We start from the raw sequence: 18,278 nt of genomic DNA on the forward strand, positions 1-18,278 counted from the left end.
AAATATTGAAGTGAAATACTTGCCTCTCCTACCATTGCTAGATTTTCATGTCCGTTTCTTTATCCTAAAGTAGTCAGAAAGCTGCAAGGAGGCTAGGCAGATCATTTCAGTTTATTCAACACATTTCCTACTCGGGCTTTGGAAAGAAATCTGGGATTTCCAAGTTAAAGCTGGTCATTCTCCCCTCCAATAATTTTAAACTTATCCTGCCTGATAAAGGTCTAATGCTAACTATTCACAACATGGGTGATCACAACATGGGTATTCTAACAAAGCATTTTCTTGAACAACTAAGCATCTTGGGATGGCTTACTATGTTTAAAGCCTTATGTAAATATTATGTTCTTTGCTACCTGACCTGTCTAGCCTTTTAAACTCTGGAATTTCATCCCTAATCCTCTCCCACCTCTCCTTCAAAACACACCTTAAAACCCACGTCTTTGACCAAACTTTCAGTCCTAATATTTCTTTACCAAAATTTAACACCAAGCCATGTAATATTCCTGTAAAACACCTTGAGACCTTTTCAAGTGCTAAATAAATGCAAATTATTGATTGCCATCTTTTGTGGTTGAATTAATAATAACGGGAGATCTGGTTAGGATGCTGGCAATGCAGTGGTCCAAATTTGAGGAGGCCTAGCAGATGTCTATACCATGTGGCCTGATGTAAATGATACCAAAGGCCCTGTAACAATAGCTTGCATTTATATAGTTCCTTTAAATGGTAAAACTTTCTAAGGCGCTTTATGGGATCATTATCAAAACAAGATTTGACAGTGAACCACGTGAGATGTTAAGGCAGATGTCTAAAAGCTTGGTCAAAGATGAGTTTTAAGAAGTGACTTAGAGGAGGATAGAGAGCTGGAGAAGGTTAGGGGTGGAATGCCAGAACTTAGAATCTAGGCAGCTGATGGCACAGGCACAGATGGTGGTGCAATTAAAATTGAGGAGCAGGTCTCTCAAGGTTGTGGGGCTGGAGAAGATTGTAGAGATTGGGAGGGTACAAGGCCATGGAGGGATTTGATGGCAAGTATCAGAATTTTAAAATTTGAGGTGTTGTTTAATCCGGAACCAATGTAAATGCCTCTTCCCCACGCTCTGATTACAAATTCTATGGTGGCTGGCATTGTCAATGGCTCCATTAAGTACTATCCCTCTCCCTTTAAAAACTGTTGATACCATCCTACAAAATTAAACAAATCACCTGTGCACTTTTAAGTACTGTCCTCTTCAGCCTCCTTTTCTCTCAAGTCCTTGAACAGTTAATTGAATTGTATCTCTCTCTCTCACAACCCCCCCACCCCCCCCACGTTCCAGTTTCAATCTTGACAGCTCTGCGAATACCACAGCTGACACCCTGTACAATTGTAAAACATGATCCCTCCACAGTATTTGATTTGATCAACATCCTCTTCCAAGATGTCTCTGCTGGGTTCAGTGCTGTGGGATTGCCTGTAGGCATCCCTGCCTTTTTGACCCATGCTATGAGAATGGTTCCAGGGATAAGAACTTCAGTTATGAAGAGAGGAGAATTTTGGACTATTATCCTTGGGAATAGGAAGTTTGAGAAGAGATTTGTTAGAGGTATTCAAAAAATCATGAGGGGCCTGACCAGAACAGAGGGGGAGAAATTGTTCCCATTGAACGATCAAGAACCAGAGGAGACAGATTTAACATAATTGGTAAAAGAAGCATGGAGACGAGGAAAATCTTTTTGCACGCAGCAAGGGGTTAGGGTCTTGAATCCACTGCCTGAGAGTGTGGTGGAGGCAGGTTCAATTGAGGCATTTGAGAGGGAATTAGATTATTTGAAAAGGAAAGCACAGGGTGATGAAGAGAAGGCAGGTTCTCTAGGTGACCTGCTTCTTCAGAGAGCTAACAGATATGACTGGCTTCCTATTGCGCTGTAACCATTCTTTGAATGCCAGTGCCTCTCCAGGAATGGCTTCTCCTCTCACTGCTGCAAACTGAGCTCTGGATTTTTTCCTAGCAGGTGTGGGCCCTCATCCTTTTCTGTGTGTCCCTCAGATTTCTCAGCAGGAAAATGACAGCTTCTGTATGCATTTTGATGACAGCAGCCCTTGATTCTACATGGCTTCTTGTCCCCCAGCACATCAAATTTAAAATTTGTCGGCAGGTCCCTCCATGGCCTTGCTCTGCCTGATTTCAGTGACCAACTTGAGCTACATATTCTCTCTTGCTATTTAAATCCTCGGAAGAGAGTATTCGTTCTTCCCCTTTTATATCCTTCACCTTACCATTGAAGATCGCACCCCGTCACCTCAGCATGTCTTCAAATTGTTGTGTTCAAAGCCTTCAAATCCCCTACAGTCCACTCCAAGGTGCAGCAGTCATTAAACCCTGCCCAAATTATGAGGATGGATCATTTAACAGACTTTGAGTGGGGAATCCACACTGGCAAGGATGCATCAGTGGCACTTTCACTGATGTAGGCCCAGAACATCGCAGCAGCACCATGCCAATCTGGCACAGTACAGGAAGTAAGGGAAAGGCAGCCACTAAGGCAGCCTGATGCACCAGTTGGACCATTGCTAGAACGTAATCAATGCCCTGTGGGATTCATTATCTGCTCACTCCTACATTTTGAAAAGTCCATAATGAACCATCATCTGGCCTCAGCAGACAGTTGGCATATTAGATCGCTAGCTCAGGAGTTTGTGACCTATTTGGATAGTATGCCCTGGTTGTCACAGCACAGTGGAGAGGATATCATACGATCAACCAACACTGGGCAGGGTGAGACAAACCCAGGTTGTAGAACTGTGGGGGGTGAGGTGTAGGTACAGTGAGAAGTAATAGAAGCAATAGCTCTATTCCCTGCCCCTAAATTAATTTGCTCACCTCTCAAAAGACTTGTCTTTCAGCATCAGGTTGGGAGAGAGTGTGGGTGAAGTGTGGGATTGAGCCCTCAAAAGGGCATAGACGAGGGTGGAGAATATTGGGAACAGGGGAAGGATAATGTTGACTAAGTGGGCCTGGCCAGTAAAGAATCCGTTAACTTTTGAGTGGACAGAAGAGTGTCTGGTATGCAGGAGGGCCACAGGCCTGAGCCATTTGGGTGAGTAGTGACCTGAAGTGGAGACAAATTTCAGATAGGAATTTGGAAATCATGCCATTACACTAAGTTTATCTGACGTCTTTGCTATAGCAAGGCATAAAAAGTGGAAACAATTATGATTTTTTTTCCTCAGTGTTTATTTAATTCATTCACCTTTAAGGTACATTTGTGTTAAAACTCAATTACAATTCATAATCGTGCTCGAGTTTTTTCATGTGAAGTCCTAGAAAGGGAGCTGTTATCAGAACACCAGAGATTGAACTGCACTCCTGTAATGTCTAAATGACCTGCCCATTTTCCCATATTTGCTGCAGCTGGGTGGACTCATAAAAATCGTCCGTCATGAGTAATATTGTCCTCATAAACTACAGATTTTGCTTCCAACATTGATAAGAATTCATTTCTCCAATTATACATGTAGAGAGCCAGCATGACCACTAGAGGGTGCACAAAACACAGCTGAGAATTAGCCCGGTTTTGGATGGACAAGATAGCAATCAGCACTGTGAACCAAGCAACAATGGGCCTGAACATCTGGCAGAGTGGCAATCGAGTAATTTCTTATCTTCAAATACAGGCACTCATTTCACGCCTGACCTTCTGACTCAGGCCGGGTGAAATTCATGCAGTGCAGCGCGCTCCCGGGGCCGCTGTCGAGTCAAAGATATGAAAAATACACCCCCTTTTTTACGACACTAGCTGGCAAGTTTTAAGGTCCAAGCCAGGGAGAAGTGTGTAAGGGGGTAGGATTGGGGGGGGAGGAGATGTCAATCAGGGGTGGGAGGTCAGTCTGGTGGTTTTGGGGGTGGGGGGCGCAAGTGGGCCAGTCGGGGAGATGGTGGGGGGGGACAGGGGGGTCAGTCTGGAGGGATCAGTTGGGAGGTCCTGTGTGGGGTGGGTGGCCAAATCAGTACAATAGTAGAAGCTAGGAGAGGTTTTAATTTTTCTGGGTAACTATTGCTGTAACATAGGCAGGACCATCCGAAGTTTGGGATTTAAATCACATTTTCAGAAGGATCCCACTGCAGGGCAATTGCCCATCGGAAGTTTGAACTGTTTATTTCTGGGATGTTACTTGTATCTTCTATAGTGAAGACTGATGCAAAATACCTGTTCAATTCATCTGCCACCTCCTTATTTTCCATTATTAATTCCCCAGATTCACTTTCTATAGGACCAATGCTCACTTTAACTTTTTTCTTATTTAAATATCCATAGAAACTTTTACTATGTATTTTTATATTTCTAGCTAGCTTTCTCTCATACTCTAATTTTTTCCTCCTTATTAGTCTTTTAGTCTTTCTTTGCTGTGCTTTATATTCTGTCCAGCCATCTGAACAGCCACCCATCCTTGTGCAATTCTATGCTTTTTCTTTAAGTCTGATACTATCTTTAATTTTTTAGTTAACCCCAGATGGTGGATCTGCCCCTTGGGATTTTTCTTTCTCATTGGAATGTGTCTATTCTGCAATATCCCTTTAAATATCTTCCACTGCATCTCTATTGACCTATCCCTTAACCTAATTTGCCAGTTTACTTTCACTAGCTCTGTTTTCATGCCCTCAATTGCCCTTATTTAAGTTTAACATACTAGTCTTGGATCCACTAATCTCTTCCTCAAATTGAAAGTAAAGTTTAATATTATGATTGCTGCTACCTAGAGGTGCTTTCATTATGAAATCATAAATTAACCCTGTCTCATTGCACAACACTGGGGCTAGTATAGCCTATTCTCTGGTTGACTCCAGAATGTGCTGTTCAAAGAAACTATCCCTAAAACAAGAACTCCTCAGCTAGGCTACCTTTGCCCATCTGATTTATCCAGTCTATATGTAGATTAAAATCCTCCATGATTATCACCGTGCCTTTCTGACAAGCTGCCATTGTTTCTTCCTTTGTGCTCTGCCCTACCACATGGTTACTTTTAGGAGGCCTGTCCACCATTCCCACAAGCGACTTTTTTTATTCATTCAGAGGAAGTGGGCATTACTGGCAAGGCCAGGATTTATTATCCTTGAGGTAGTGGTGCTTTCTTGAACTGCTTTGGTTCATGTGGTGTAGATACACCCACGGCGGTGCTGTTAGGTAGGGAGTTTCAGGATTTTGACCCAATGCCCGTGAAGGAACAGCGATATCGTTCCAAGTCAGGATGGTGGGTGGATTGGAGAGGAACTTCCAGGTGGTGGTGTTCCCATGTATCTGCTGCCCTTGTCCTTCTAGATGGTAGCAGTCGTGGGTTTGGAAGGTGCTGCCTAAGGAACTTTGGTGACTTTCTGCAGTGCATGCTGTCTTTATCATTTTTCATCTCTACCCAAACTGTTTCTACATCCTGGTTTCCTGAACTTAGGTCATCCCTCTCTATTGTGTTAATACCATCATTAATTAACAGAGCCACCTCTCCACCTTTTCCCATTCTTCCTAAATGTCACCTACCCTTCAATATTCAGGTCCCAATTTATGTTAGCCTGCAGTCACATCTCTGAAATGACTATCAGATTGTACTTACTTATTTCTATTTGTGTTCTTAGTTCATCTGTTTTGTTACGAATGCTATGTGCATTCAGATACAGAGTCTTTAGTTTTGTCTTATTACTTTTGTAACCTCTAGCCTTACTTGCTGAGGTACTCTTAGCTTTGTACTCTCTATCCCTTCCTGTCACGGTCTGTTTATCATTTCCCATATTAATAATTTTCTCTCTTATCTTGTCTCTACTGTTTGATTTATCACATCTTCCGAAATTGATCCCTTGCCTCCACTGTTTAGTTTAAAACCCTCTACTTCCTTAGTTATGTAGCTCACTAGAACACTGGTCCCAGCACAGTTCAGGTGTATCCCGCTTCCCCCAGCACTGGTGCCAGTGTCCCACAAACCTGAAGCCACTTCTCCCACACCAGTCTTTGAGCCAAGTATTCATCTCTCTAATCTTATTTGGCCTGTGCCAATTTGCACGTGGCTCAGGTAATCATGCAGAGATTATTACCTTTGAGGTTCTGCTTCTTAATTTGGTGCCTAGCTCCTCATACTGACTATGCAGAAACTTGTTCCTAGTTCTACCTATGTCATTGGTACCTACATTGACAACGACAACTGGATCCTCCCCCTCCCACTCCCACTGCAAGTTTCGCTCCAGCCCTGAGCAGACGTTCCGAATCATGGCACCAGGCAGGCAACACAGACTTCTGGATTCTTGCTCTTTGCTGCAGAGAACAGTGTCAATCCCCCCTCACTATACTGTCCTCTATTACCACTATATTCCTGTTTGCTCTCTGCACCCGAATGGCTTTGTGTACCACCATGCCATGGTCAGTCACCTTATTCATCCGATAGCCCCCACTCTCATCCAAACAAGCTGAAAGAACCTCAAACCTGTTGGACAAAAGCAAAGGCCGAGGCTCCTGCACTCCTGCCCTCTGGGTCCCCTTACCTGCCTCACTCACAGTCACACTCTCCTGTCTTTGACCATTGACCAAATCAGAAGACCCTGTCCTAAGAGGTGTGACTGTCTCCTGGTACAAAGTATCCAGGAAACTTTCCCCCTCCCTGATGTGTCGCAGTGTCTGCAGCTCGGCCTCCAGCTGACTCTGAGCCAAAACTCGAGCCGCAAACACGTACCAGACATGTTTGCCCTGGATCACACTGGCAACCAGCAGCCCCCAAATGCTGCAGCCGTGACACGCCACCTGTCCTGTCATTCTTAATGTGTCTTAACTAAAATTATTTTATTGAGTTAATTATTTTCTTTTTTTAAAATATTTATATCTTCTAGTAATCCAGAAACCCAGGGTGATGCTCTGGGGACCCAGGTTCGAATCCCACCATGGCAGATGGTGGAATTTGATTTCAATAAAAATTCTGCAATTAAAAGTCCAATGATGACCATGAAACCATTATAAAAACCCACCTGTTTCACTAATGTCCTTTAAGGAAGGAAATCTGTCATCCTTACCTGGTCTGGCCGACATGAGAGTCCAGACCCACAGCAATGTGGTTGACTCTTAAATGCCCTAGCAAACCGCTCAGTTGGAACAACCCGCTACAAAGACACAAAAAGGAATGAACTGGACAGACCACCAGGCATCGACCTAGGCATCAGAAACGGCAGTCGCAGCCCTGTCGACCCTGCAAAGTCCTCCTTTCTAATATCTGGGGGCTAGTGCCAAAATTGGGAGAGCTGTCTCACAGACTACTCAAGCAACAGCTTGGCATATTCATGCTCATGGAACCACCTCCTTCTCAAGGGCAACCAGGGATGGGCAATAAATGCTGGTCCAGCCAGCGAAGCCCACATCCCGTGAATGAATTTTTTTTAAATTAGCCTGACCACCAATTTGTATTCTTTTTAAACCTTAGGAGAATAGACCTTAACCACTTACCAGATACTCACCGAACAGCTAGCTTTTATGCCTGTAGTACAGCAAGAATCAATTCCTACAGGGGGACAAAGTTAGAAAAGGCAAAAGCAAAGGAGAAGCTCCTTCCCCTCTCACCTAACTCCCTTAATCACCCAACTCCCAACACTCTGTTCAAAGTCACACTCCATGCTAAGTCACATTGCAATGTCTGTTTATATATCCTTATCAAACTAAGGAGTCAGCTGACCCCAGTTACAGAAAAACTGGTTTAAGCTGCTTTCCTTAATTAGCTAACTTCAGCTGCTCTTCCAGTGGAGCCTGAAACTCTGCCTAAGGCTGGGAAATCCAGAATTTAGACATTAAATTTCAGTTAAATGCTAAATACAAACAAGATTTGATTTTTACCAAGAGATTATTTTATTTTTTTTATTATTCATCCATGGGATGTGGGCTTCGCTGGCTGGGCCAGCATTTATTGCCCATCCCTAGTTGCCCTTGAGAAGGTGGTGGTGAGCTGCCTTCTTGAATTGCTGCAGTCCATGTGGTGTAGGTACACCCACAGTGCTGTTAGGAAGGGAGTTCCAGGATTTTGACCCAGCGACAGTGAAGGAACGGTGATATATTTCCAAGTCAGGATGGTAATTGGCTTGGAGGGGAACTTCCAGGTGGTGGTGTTCCCATCTATCTGCTGCCCTTGTCCTTCTAGATGGTAGGGGTCGTGGGTTTGGAAGGTGCTGTCGAAGGAGCCTTGGTGAATTCCTGCAATGCATCTTGTAGATGGTACACACTGCTGCTACTGTGTGTCGGTGGTGGAGGGAGTGAATGTTTGTGGATGTGGTGCCAATTAAGCGGACTGCTTTGTCCTGGACGGTGTCAAGCTTCTTGAGTGTTGTGGGAGCTGCACTCATTCAGGCAAGTGGTGAGTATTCCATCACACTCCTGACTCCTGACTTGTAGATGGTGGACAGGCTTTAGGGAGTCAAGAGGTGGGTTACTCATCGTACGATTCCTAGCCTCTGACCTGCTCTTGTAGCCACAGCATTTATATGGCTAGTCCAGTTCAGTTTGGTTTCTGGCCAATGGTAACCCCCAGGATGTTGATCGTGGGGCTTTTAGGGATGGTAATGCCATTGAACATCAATGGGCAATTATCGTATTCTCTCTTGTTGGAGATGGTCATTGCCTGACACTTGTGTGGCACGAATGTTACTTGCTACTCATCAGCCCAAGCCTGGATATTGTCCAGGACTTGCTGCATTTGGACATGGACTGCTTCGGTATCTGAGGAGTCGGGAATGGTGCTGAACATTGTGCCATTATCAGCGAATATCCCCACTTCTGACCTTACGATGGAAAGAAGGTCATTGATGAAACAGCTGAAGATGGTTGGGCCGACGACACTACCCTGAGGAACTCCTGCAGCGATGTCCTGGAGCTGAGATGACTGACCTCCAACAACCACAAACATCTTCCTTTGTGCTAGGTATGACTCCAACCAGCAGAGAGTTTCCCCCCTGATTTCCATTGACTCCAGTTTTGCTAGGGCTCCTTGATGCCACACTCGGTCAAATGCTGCCTTGGCATCAAGGGCAGTCACCCTCACCTTACCTCGGGAGTTCAGCTCTTATGTCCATGTTTGAACCAAGGCTGTAATGAGATCAGGGGCTGAGTGTCCCTGGCGGAACCCAAACTGGACGTCAGTGAGCAGGTTATTGCTAAACATGTGCTGCTTGATAGCACTGTTAATCACTTTACTGATGATCGAGAGGAGACTGATGGGACGGTAATTGGCCGGGCTTGATTTGTCCTGCTTTTTGTGTACAGGACATACCTGGGCAATTTTCAGCACAGACAGGTGGGCGCCAGTGTTATAGCTGTACTGGAACAGCTTGGCTAGGGGAGCGGCAAGTTCTGGAGCACAAGTCTTCAGTACTATTGCTGGAATGTTGTCAGGGCCCATAGCCTTTGCAATATCCAGTGCCTCCAGCGGTTTCTTGATATCACGTGGAGTGAATTGAATTGGCTGAAGACTGGCATCTGTGATGCTGGGGACCTCCGGAGGCCGAGATGGATCAATCACTTGGCACTTCTGGCTGAAGATTGTAGCAAATGCTTCAGCCTTATCTTTTAGCCCTAACGTGCTGGGCTCTCCCATCATTGAGGATGGGGATATTTGTGGAGCCTCCTCCAGTGAGTTGTTTAATTGTCCACCACCATTCATGACTGGGTGTGACAGGACTGCAGAGCTTAGATCTGATCCGTTGGTTCTGGGATCACATAGCCCTATCTCTAACTTGCTGCTTATGCTGTTTGGCATGCAAGTCGTCCTGTGTTATAGCTTCACCAGGTTGACACTTCATTTTTAGGTACACCTGGTGTTGCTCCTGGCATGCCCTCCTGCACTCTTCATTGAACCAGGGTTGATTCCCCTGGCTTTATGGTAAATGGTAGAGTGGGGGATATTCCAGGCCATGAGGTTACAGACTGTGTTCGAGTACAGTACTGCTGCTGCCCCACATCGTTTTATGGATGCCCAGTCTTGAGTTGCTAGATCTGTTCGAAATCTATCCCATTTAGGACTCAGCCAGCTCAGTCAGCAGTGGTGCTACCAAGCCACTCTTGGTGATGGACGTTGAAGTCCCCCACCCAGAGTTCATTCTGCACCCCCCTGTTTCCTGGTATTCAGCATGGAGGAGCACTGATTCATCAGGTTTTTATTGAATTCCCATGCCATGTGGACTCCCGACTGGGACGGTGATGGTGGTGTCTGTGACATTATCTGTAAGGCATGAATCCATGGAGAGCTGTCTCACTAGCAATTTCGGCATAGATGTTAGGAAGGACTACAATTGCCTAGATCGATGCCGGGTGGTCCGTCCAGTTTCATACATTCCTTTTTTGTAGCAACTGAGTGCCTTGCTAGGCCAGTTTTTAAGAATCTGGAGTCAAAGACCAGGTAAGGACAGCAGATTTTCTTCCCTAAATGGCATGAACCAGATGGGGTTTCTTGACAATCAACTTTTAATTCCAGGTTTTTATTGAATTCCAATTCCACCATCTGCCGTGGTGGGATTCGAATCCGAGTCCCCAGAGCATTACCCTGGGTCTCTGGATTATTAGTCCAACAATACCGCTATGCCATTGCCTCCCCTTGCTCAGCTCAACCAACTGCCTGCAATCAGGCTGCAAAGAGATATAGGTGGGTTAAGTGAATGGAAAACAAGATGGCAGATAGAGTATAACATAGGGAAGTATGAAGTTATGTACAACAAAAATTAAAATACCTGGAAAAACTCAGCCGGTCTGACAGCATCTGTGGAGAGGAACACAGTTAACGTTTCGAGTCCATATGACTCTTCAACAAAACGCACTGTGGTCATAATAGAAATGTAGAATATTTTTTAAAGGGTGTAATACTTGTAAGTGTTGATGTTCAAAGAGACTTGGGTGTACTCATACAAGGATTGCAGAAAGTTAGTATGCAGATGCAGCAAGCAGTTAGGAAGGCAAATAGGATGTTGGCCTTTATTACAAGTAGATTGGAGTACAAGAATGCATAAGTCTTGTTACAATTATACAGGGTTTTGGTGAGACCACATCTGGAACAGTGTGTGCAGTATTGGTCTCCACATTTAAGAAAGGCTGTACTTGCATTGGGGGTGGTGCAGCAAAGGTTCACTAAGTTTGTCCTGGGATGAGGGGCTTGCCCGATGATGAGAGGCTGAGTAAATTGGACTTCAATTTTCTGGAGCTTAGAAGAATGAGAGGCAATCTCACTGAAACCTACAAGATTCTGAAGAAGCTTGATGGGGTAGATGCTGAGAGATTGTTTCCATTGGTCAGGGAATGTAAAACATGGGGACAGCGTCTCAGGATAAGTGGCCAATCGTTTCAGAATGAGTTGAGGGGAAATTACTCCACTCGAAGGCTTGTGAATCTTTGGAATTCTCTACCCCAGAGGGTGTGGATGCTCCATCATTGAATACTTTTAAGGCTGGGATTGACAGATGTTTGGTTCCTTGGAATTAAGGGATATGGGGAGCAGGTGGGAAATGAGTAGTGGCCCAAGATCAGCTGTGATTGTATTGAATGGCAGAGCATATTCGATGGGTCATATGGTCTTCACCTGCTCCCGAACTGGCTGCAAGCTGAGCCAGTACAGCTAACACACTGGAGTCTACCCAACAAAGTGGAACATTGCCCAGGTATGACCTGTCCACAAAAAGCAGGACAAATTCAATCCTGGAAGTATTCCCCCCCATCAGTCTACTCTCAATCATCAAAGTGCTGGAAGGTGTCATCAATCGTGCTATCAAGTGGCACTCACTGAACAACAACCTGCTCAATGACACTCAGTTTGAGTTCCACTAGCTCCAATACAGCTTTAGTCCAAACATGGACAAAAGAGCTGAATGCCAGGTGGTGAGGGAATGTGATGGTCCTTGACATGATGCCACTCTCAGTCAAAAGTTGCCTTGAAGATTCCCACTGACTTCAATTTTACTTGGGCTCCAAGTGAAAACTCTCCACTGGCTGGAGTCATACCTAGCACAAAGGAAGATTGGTATTGTTATTGGAGGCCAATCATCTCAGCTTCAGGACATCGTCACAGGAATCTCTCAGGTAGGGTCCTACATCCAACCATTTAGAAGTGGGGTTGTTTGCTAATGATTGCATAATGTCCAATTCCATTCACGACTCCCCAGATAATAAATCAGTCTGTATCAGCACAGAGCATCTCTATTATGAACTGGGCAACATTCAGGCTTGGGCCAATAAGTGGCACATAACAATTGGGCGCCACAGAACCAAACAATGACTCTCTCCAGCAAGAGAGAATCTAACCATCTCCCGATGCCATTCAAATGGTATTACCAACGTCACAGATGGCAGACTCCAGGATCCAAATTTAACGAGCAGTGACTATAACCAACTTAAACTCTACAAACAATTAAGGATACGGAGTTATATTTCAGTTTTTACAGGAGCACTGATGCAGTCAGACATTAGGAAAGCTGTTCTGCAATATCAATATGCTATAAACCAAATAAATATTTAAATTAATCAGCTTTCACCTGAATTTAAATTTGGGATCTGCTGACTTTGCTTAAGTGAAATTATCACTGTGAAGTATTGTACGGTACTTTCAAAGTTCTTAAACAACGGCAGCGTGCAAGGCACAATAGGTGATGCAGTGATGTTCCATTGCTTTTTCTGTTGTGTTTTATGATTGGAAATCTTAATTTCCTAACATGCAGAACACTCCCATTCCCAATTAGCTGATTCAATAGGATATGAGTAGTGTTTCTGAAGCAACCTTTTAATAGGACACAACAAACAATTGTGAAGTGCTTCTATTTGTTTATCTTTTATCTTAACATAGAGACAACAGCAATATTTACAGTACTCTTCAAAAGAAAATACTACTAAATTTATTATTACTCAAAAGGACAAGAAACAGAACTACAAGCATGCGGCCCTTTATTTCATTGCATCTTCACAAGGCTAGAGTTTGCAGTTTACCACAATGCTGTATTTTACAATATAATATGTTTTACAAATAACAAAACTCTGTACAAAAAACTTCTGGATGTGCAAACATGCCCCATCTTATAGATCACATATACCCATCTGTTTCTTAAAATATATCTTATAATAAAAAGGCATGCAAATAAACAAACTTTGGTACTAGAGTGAAAACTATAAGCATCCCTGCAGATTTATAAGCAGATATGTATATATCTCTATATGCATAGCTTAATATACACACACAAAACATACCAGTTTTACAAGTCTTTCAAATGTAGGTTAACAGTCCTCAATAAGCATCTGCAACTAACAAACTAGCACTCACTTTCGTGAAAATAGGCAAAATTAGTTTAAAAAACAATTGTACAACTGGATTTTTAAAGGCTATTAAATGGAGTACAAAAACACAGCTTTGGAGCAATTAGAAAGGAAAGTCAGTTATACATAAAAACTGAAGCAAAATAGGAAGCAGTTTTTCCATTCATCACTCCAAAAAAAAAGCAATACTCATGTCTTTATTATTGAGAGGGAATGGCAGTACAACAGATAGTATATCTACAACATTACACCAACCTTGCACTCATCTAAATCATATATTTAGTCTTCATTATCATGTCCCTTTTCATTGTCATGTGAAAGATTAATTATTTATAAGCACTCCCCAATAGTGAAAATTGCAGACTTAACTGGAATATTGATTATTTCTTGCCTTAATGAAATGTGTTGCTAAATATGGTTATTAAAAAATGCAACAGGTCATACATTAAGCGGCAGGCAGCTGCCCTTGACCTAGTATTATTAGCTGCTAGGAAAATGCACTTGCTAGGGGTTAAAAAACACCCATCAAATAAAGTGTTCATTTCATATCCTTAATATAGTGATAAATCTAGCAACAAATATGCTGAATAGGTATAATTCAGTGCAAACTGCGTGTGCGCGGAGTTACCTTTTGACCTATACTGAATATAATCTTACATCTGACAATTTTCCAGGTTTGCCCCTGCCCATATGGTTAATGTTTTGGCATGGAATAATTTATGTTAGTCTTGAGTCAGCATCCCAGTGTTCATTATTCAAACTTTACAATAGTTCAAGCAATATCAACTGTGCAAAGTGAAAAAATACTCTGTATACAAAACAATGTGCTTGAAAAAAAGTTGCCAGCAGGTGAATGTCTTTGTTATTATGCTCAATGTCTTAATGTGCAACCTTTTATTATACCACCTGATTTTTAAGTCTGGTTAAGTAGAACAATTATTTACAAAATAAACACTGCAAGCATCCTTCACAATTCCTTGTGGTTTCTAGGGAAAAATCAGTGTTTGCAGTTTTACAAAGACCTGTTAATTCTGACTGCTGAATGCACACTATGTGAGGAATTTTGCAGAATCATAATGAAATTAGTAGCATTCTACCGCAATTTTTTTTTTAAAAGAAAAAGAAAATGAAAGATGGACGGGTTCCAACGTGCTGCCTCTACGCCGTTTCTTTGACAGTGGCCATGGTGAATTTGCTCTGGTTCGCGTTCTGTTGCTTGTAGCTTGCGAAGCTAGCGGTATGGATTGTCCGGATGCTCTTCGCACCTTGAATCAGTGAGGTGGGAGAAACTGGGGAGGGGGAAGAGGATGAGGAAGATGGAGAGGGTCTACCATTTGGAGTGTGTAGTGGAAATGAAAGAGGCTGACCTTTGCCTGTTAAGGCAGAGTTCTGAGCGTGAAGCTTAAGGGAGCCATTAGAAGAAGAAGGTATATGGGACACAGATGGAAGTTGAGCATTACGACCTGCAGTTGGTGTGAGAACATTAGTAGTAGATAAGGGATATTTACTGGAAGTACTGGGATGGTTAGTGTTATCATTGCTAGGACCAGGCACAGAGCTTTTCCCAGAGCTAGAAGAAAGGGCTGGGATCTTAGAAGCAGGTAAAGTAGGGGAAGTAATCTTACTCTCCCCACCAGCTTTCTTAGTACTTCCATTAGCCTGCAAACAAAGATGGCAGGAGATAAAGTTCATCAGAAAGCCAGTAACATTTTAGCCATGGGGCCTGCCACAATAGCCCCAGGCTGACAAAAGAAATAACAGTGCAGAACCTTATTATCCTGGTGAGCCTTGCAGGAGTTTAACGGACCTGGTAAATCCCACAACATATAAATGTGGAAAGAAAGAAAATAAAAGAAAAAAGTATGAATATTAAAGATTATTAAAACCATGCTTTTCTACTAATAGAATGCAAGCCTGGGGAAAAAAAATCTAATTAACCAGTAATTAATACTCTAATTCATTCACTAGACATACATTTTCACAGTAGTTAGTTCAGATGAGTCAGTATTGGTTAAATCTGGTTACTTCAGCCATTCTAATTATATACTAAAACCCTGACGGAAAATAAATAGGAAACATTACAATAGCAAGTTACTTGTTAAAGGGTTTACTGCACAAGAGGATACAGATGTACATTAGCAAGAGGTTACTGACAGAGGAACGGGAAGATACTTAAGAGTATTACAGCGAAGACACAGAAATTTCACAGTTCGTCAGCATTTATAAGCTGATACCAGGTCCGGGTTCATAATTTAGTTCAATAATTAAACTGAGATAATAATAACATCGAAACGTAATGTCAACACTTTGTATTTTAAGAAGGAACCATTTTAAAATTGACAAGTATAATTCCTTTCATTATTTTCTGGACAGACTTCTAGAACAAAACTACCTGTCGGAATTGTCGCTGGGGGTCCTGAAGCTTCGGTTTTGTCACCTTTTCCGTACTTCCCTGTTGTTGTCTTATTTTTGATCCCACAGAGACTGGCATTCTGCTGGTTGGAGACATCAGATTTGAACTCTGAAAGAAAATTAAACATCACATTTAAAACAAAGCACAGTAGGTTCTTACTCCTGTGAATGTATTTGAATCACAATGAAGATTAGCAGATACACAGGAAATCAGAAAACAGATTGGTTATCGTGAATAGCATCAAATGGATCACCATTATCCTGTTAGGAAAAACCATTTACCTCCACATGCACAGTGAACAGAATTGCAGTGCCCTTTTCAACCAGATTCAAGCTTGATTAGAAGGTGCAGAGGCAGAAAACAAAAAGTTACTTTACAAGAAGCATACATTACCTGAAGGTCAAACACCCAGTTAGACCAAAGCATCATTACACTTCCAATCAACAAAAATCAAATTGCTTAATTGTATCAGTCAGATTAATAAACACAATAGCTTTCCCCAACACCACCGTTCACCAAACCATTAACCAGTTATGCTTCAGCTGTTAGATACCAGAAAAGGGAGTCACGTCACCCGCATGAACAGATAATAAAGAATGCAATAGGACACCTGTGATTCACTTGCTTTTGTGGAGATTTTTGGAAGCAGTGGTGGTTTGGTCCTGGTGTTTTGAGGTGCCTTTGCAGTGGGAAGCAATAGCTGATCAGTAGATTTGGTTTCATCCCAGGACATGGCCCCTTGAGATAATTCACAGATTTGTGAAGGGCAGGTTATGTACTCTTCCTCCTGTTCTGCTATCTTTGGGCTCATTTCACTGATTGTTGTTTCTAATTGTTTGATGGTTTGCTCAAGGCTATCCAAGGTCTTGTAGGTATTTTTCCGAATCTGATCGGTTCTGAACGAATTAGATACCACATCAGTGGAGCTATGTTGCTTTGATTGTGGGGTTTTGATAGAGGCTTCATCTTTGCTGTTTGATTGTACAATCTCGAATCTTTTCGCTTCCTTGTGCTGTTTCACTGTTCCATCAGGATCTTCTTCATCTTCATAAACCACTACCTGTAGCGTTTTCTTCCCAGTCTTTGTGCCTGTTTTAATAGCCTGGGTCAGAGCTGCAAGTTGTTTTTTGGGGAATTTGAATTTAAACTTCTTCTTGGTATCAGCCTTATTTGCAAACAAACCTTCTGCATTATCTAATTTTGAATCATCATTTTCTACTACATCAGATTTACTTTCTTTTGGTGCTTTAACTTCAGCAGAACCAAGGTGGATATTGTGTCCATGACCACTAGATTTATTGCATGCTGAACTAGTTGCCAAATCCACAGGAAAAGAAATTCTGTTTGAACGCACTTCATCATTATCCATTGTAGATTCTGCTAACACTTCTGTATCACTAGAGATTTCAGCAGCTTCATTCTCTTCGTCTATTTTCTCTTCTGCCATCATCCTTTCTAAATCTTCATCACATTCCTCAAATACTGTTGACAATCTTTTGTAAGCTGATCGGATGTCCATTGGTTCATCAAAGATAATAATTACTGGTTTTTTATCTGTGAAAAGCACCGGGTCTTCGTTCCCAGCCTCCTGATAACTACTCTGACCTGTCGTTATTTCTCGATTTGCATCAATGTTCACTGTCTGGATAGCTTCTCCTTTTTTGTTCACTATGTCATTGACCTCTCCACTGGACAGAGCCTGGACCTCAGTGTTTGTAATCATAAATGCTATGTTATCACTTGATGGGGACTCTTCTCCAGAGGAACTTGAAGAATCAACATTGTCCAAATATCTGATAGTAGCTTTTTTGGAGGTCTTCGATCTCAAAATTACCTGTTGGCTATAGTTTTCCTTCTGATAACTTGAGTCTGCTGATGGCATTTCACATTCTTGATGATCAGATTTATTAGATGCTGGATCATGCTGGTCCAGAATTGTAGTGGATTGTTGTACCACAGGTATTGTCATACATGTTCTCATAATTGGGGAGCGGACACTCTGCCCAACATCCTCCTCAGATGTGGAAATATTTGCACGTACTGAGTTATCCAGTCTACACACTGGATCAAAAATTTTCAACCCATTTTCCGTTTCAACCTCTACAACTGATTCATAATTTTTTATTGCAGGCATGTACTCTCTCTCTGGAGGGGCATTGTTCCTATTTTGAACAGATTGATGGACAACGCGCATTATATCTGGCACAGATTTCTCTTCGTCTTCCAGGTATTTCAAGGTATCCATTGCATCCAGCGAAGGTACAGAAGTGTCATTCTGCAACTGAAACTCAATTTGAGAATGACCCGATTGAACATTATGGAATACGAGCACATTGGAAGTCATCGGCGCATCACAAGAAGCCTGTAAAAACAAAAAGAAAATATACAAATTCAAGAATATTGTATTTTCTTTGAATCAAAGTATCCATGGAATATAATAGATGTCAGTAATTTAAAACAAAAGTGCTCTCAAATGCCACCATTTTAAGTTACTTACCGCAGTGGAATCCAGCAGAGCCTTATCCTCATTGTCTGTGCACATGGCTTGTTCACCGTAAATGCCTGATCTCTGCTAGGATATTTC

General features: G+C 42.4%; 1 protein-coding gene across 16 annotated transcripts in view; it reads right to left on the bottom strand.

Annotated features, from left to right (window-relative positions):
- Positions 1–12,898: 12,898 nt before the first annotated feature.
- Positions 12,899–18,278, bottom strand: part of LOC144678302 (sickle tail protein-like) — a 599,821-nt gene continuing 594,441 nt past the window's right edge. For 13 of the 16 annotated variants that reach the window (XM_078538129.1, XM_078538158.1, XM_078538157.1 and 10 more), the window contains 4 exons: positions 18,192–18,266; positions 16,305–18,056; positions 15,674–15,802; positions 12,899–14,940 (listed from right to left, as the gene is read on the bottom strand). In XM_078538129.1, the coding sequence (XP_078394255.1) occupies positions 14,440–14,940; positions 15,674–15,802; positions 16,305–18,056; positions 18,192–18,266 (2,457 nt within the window). In that variant the 3' untranslated portion in view covers positions 12,899–14,439. Of the gene's footprint in view, positions 15,089–15,673; positions 15,803–16,304; positions 18,057–18,191; positions 18,267–18,278 lie in introns of all 16 variants that reach the window. The other 3 variants (XM_078538135.1, XM_078538149.1, XM_078538203.1) reach the window with 3 other exon arrangements.

The sequence above is a fragment of the Cetorhinus maximus genome, chromosome 3 (assembly GCF_964194155.1).
Source record: "Cetorhinus maximus chromosome 3, sCetMax3.hap1.1, whole genome shotgun sequence".
NCBI lineage: Eukaryota > Metazoa > Chordata > Chondrichthyes > Lamniformes > Cetorhinidae > Cetorhinus > Cetorhinus maximus.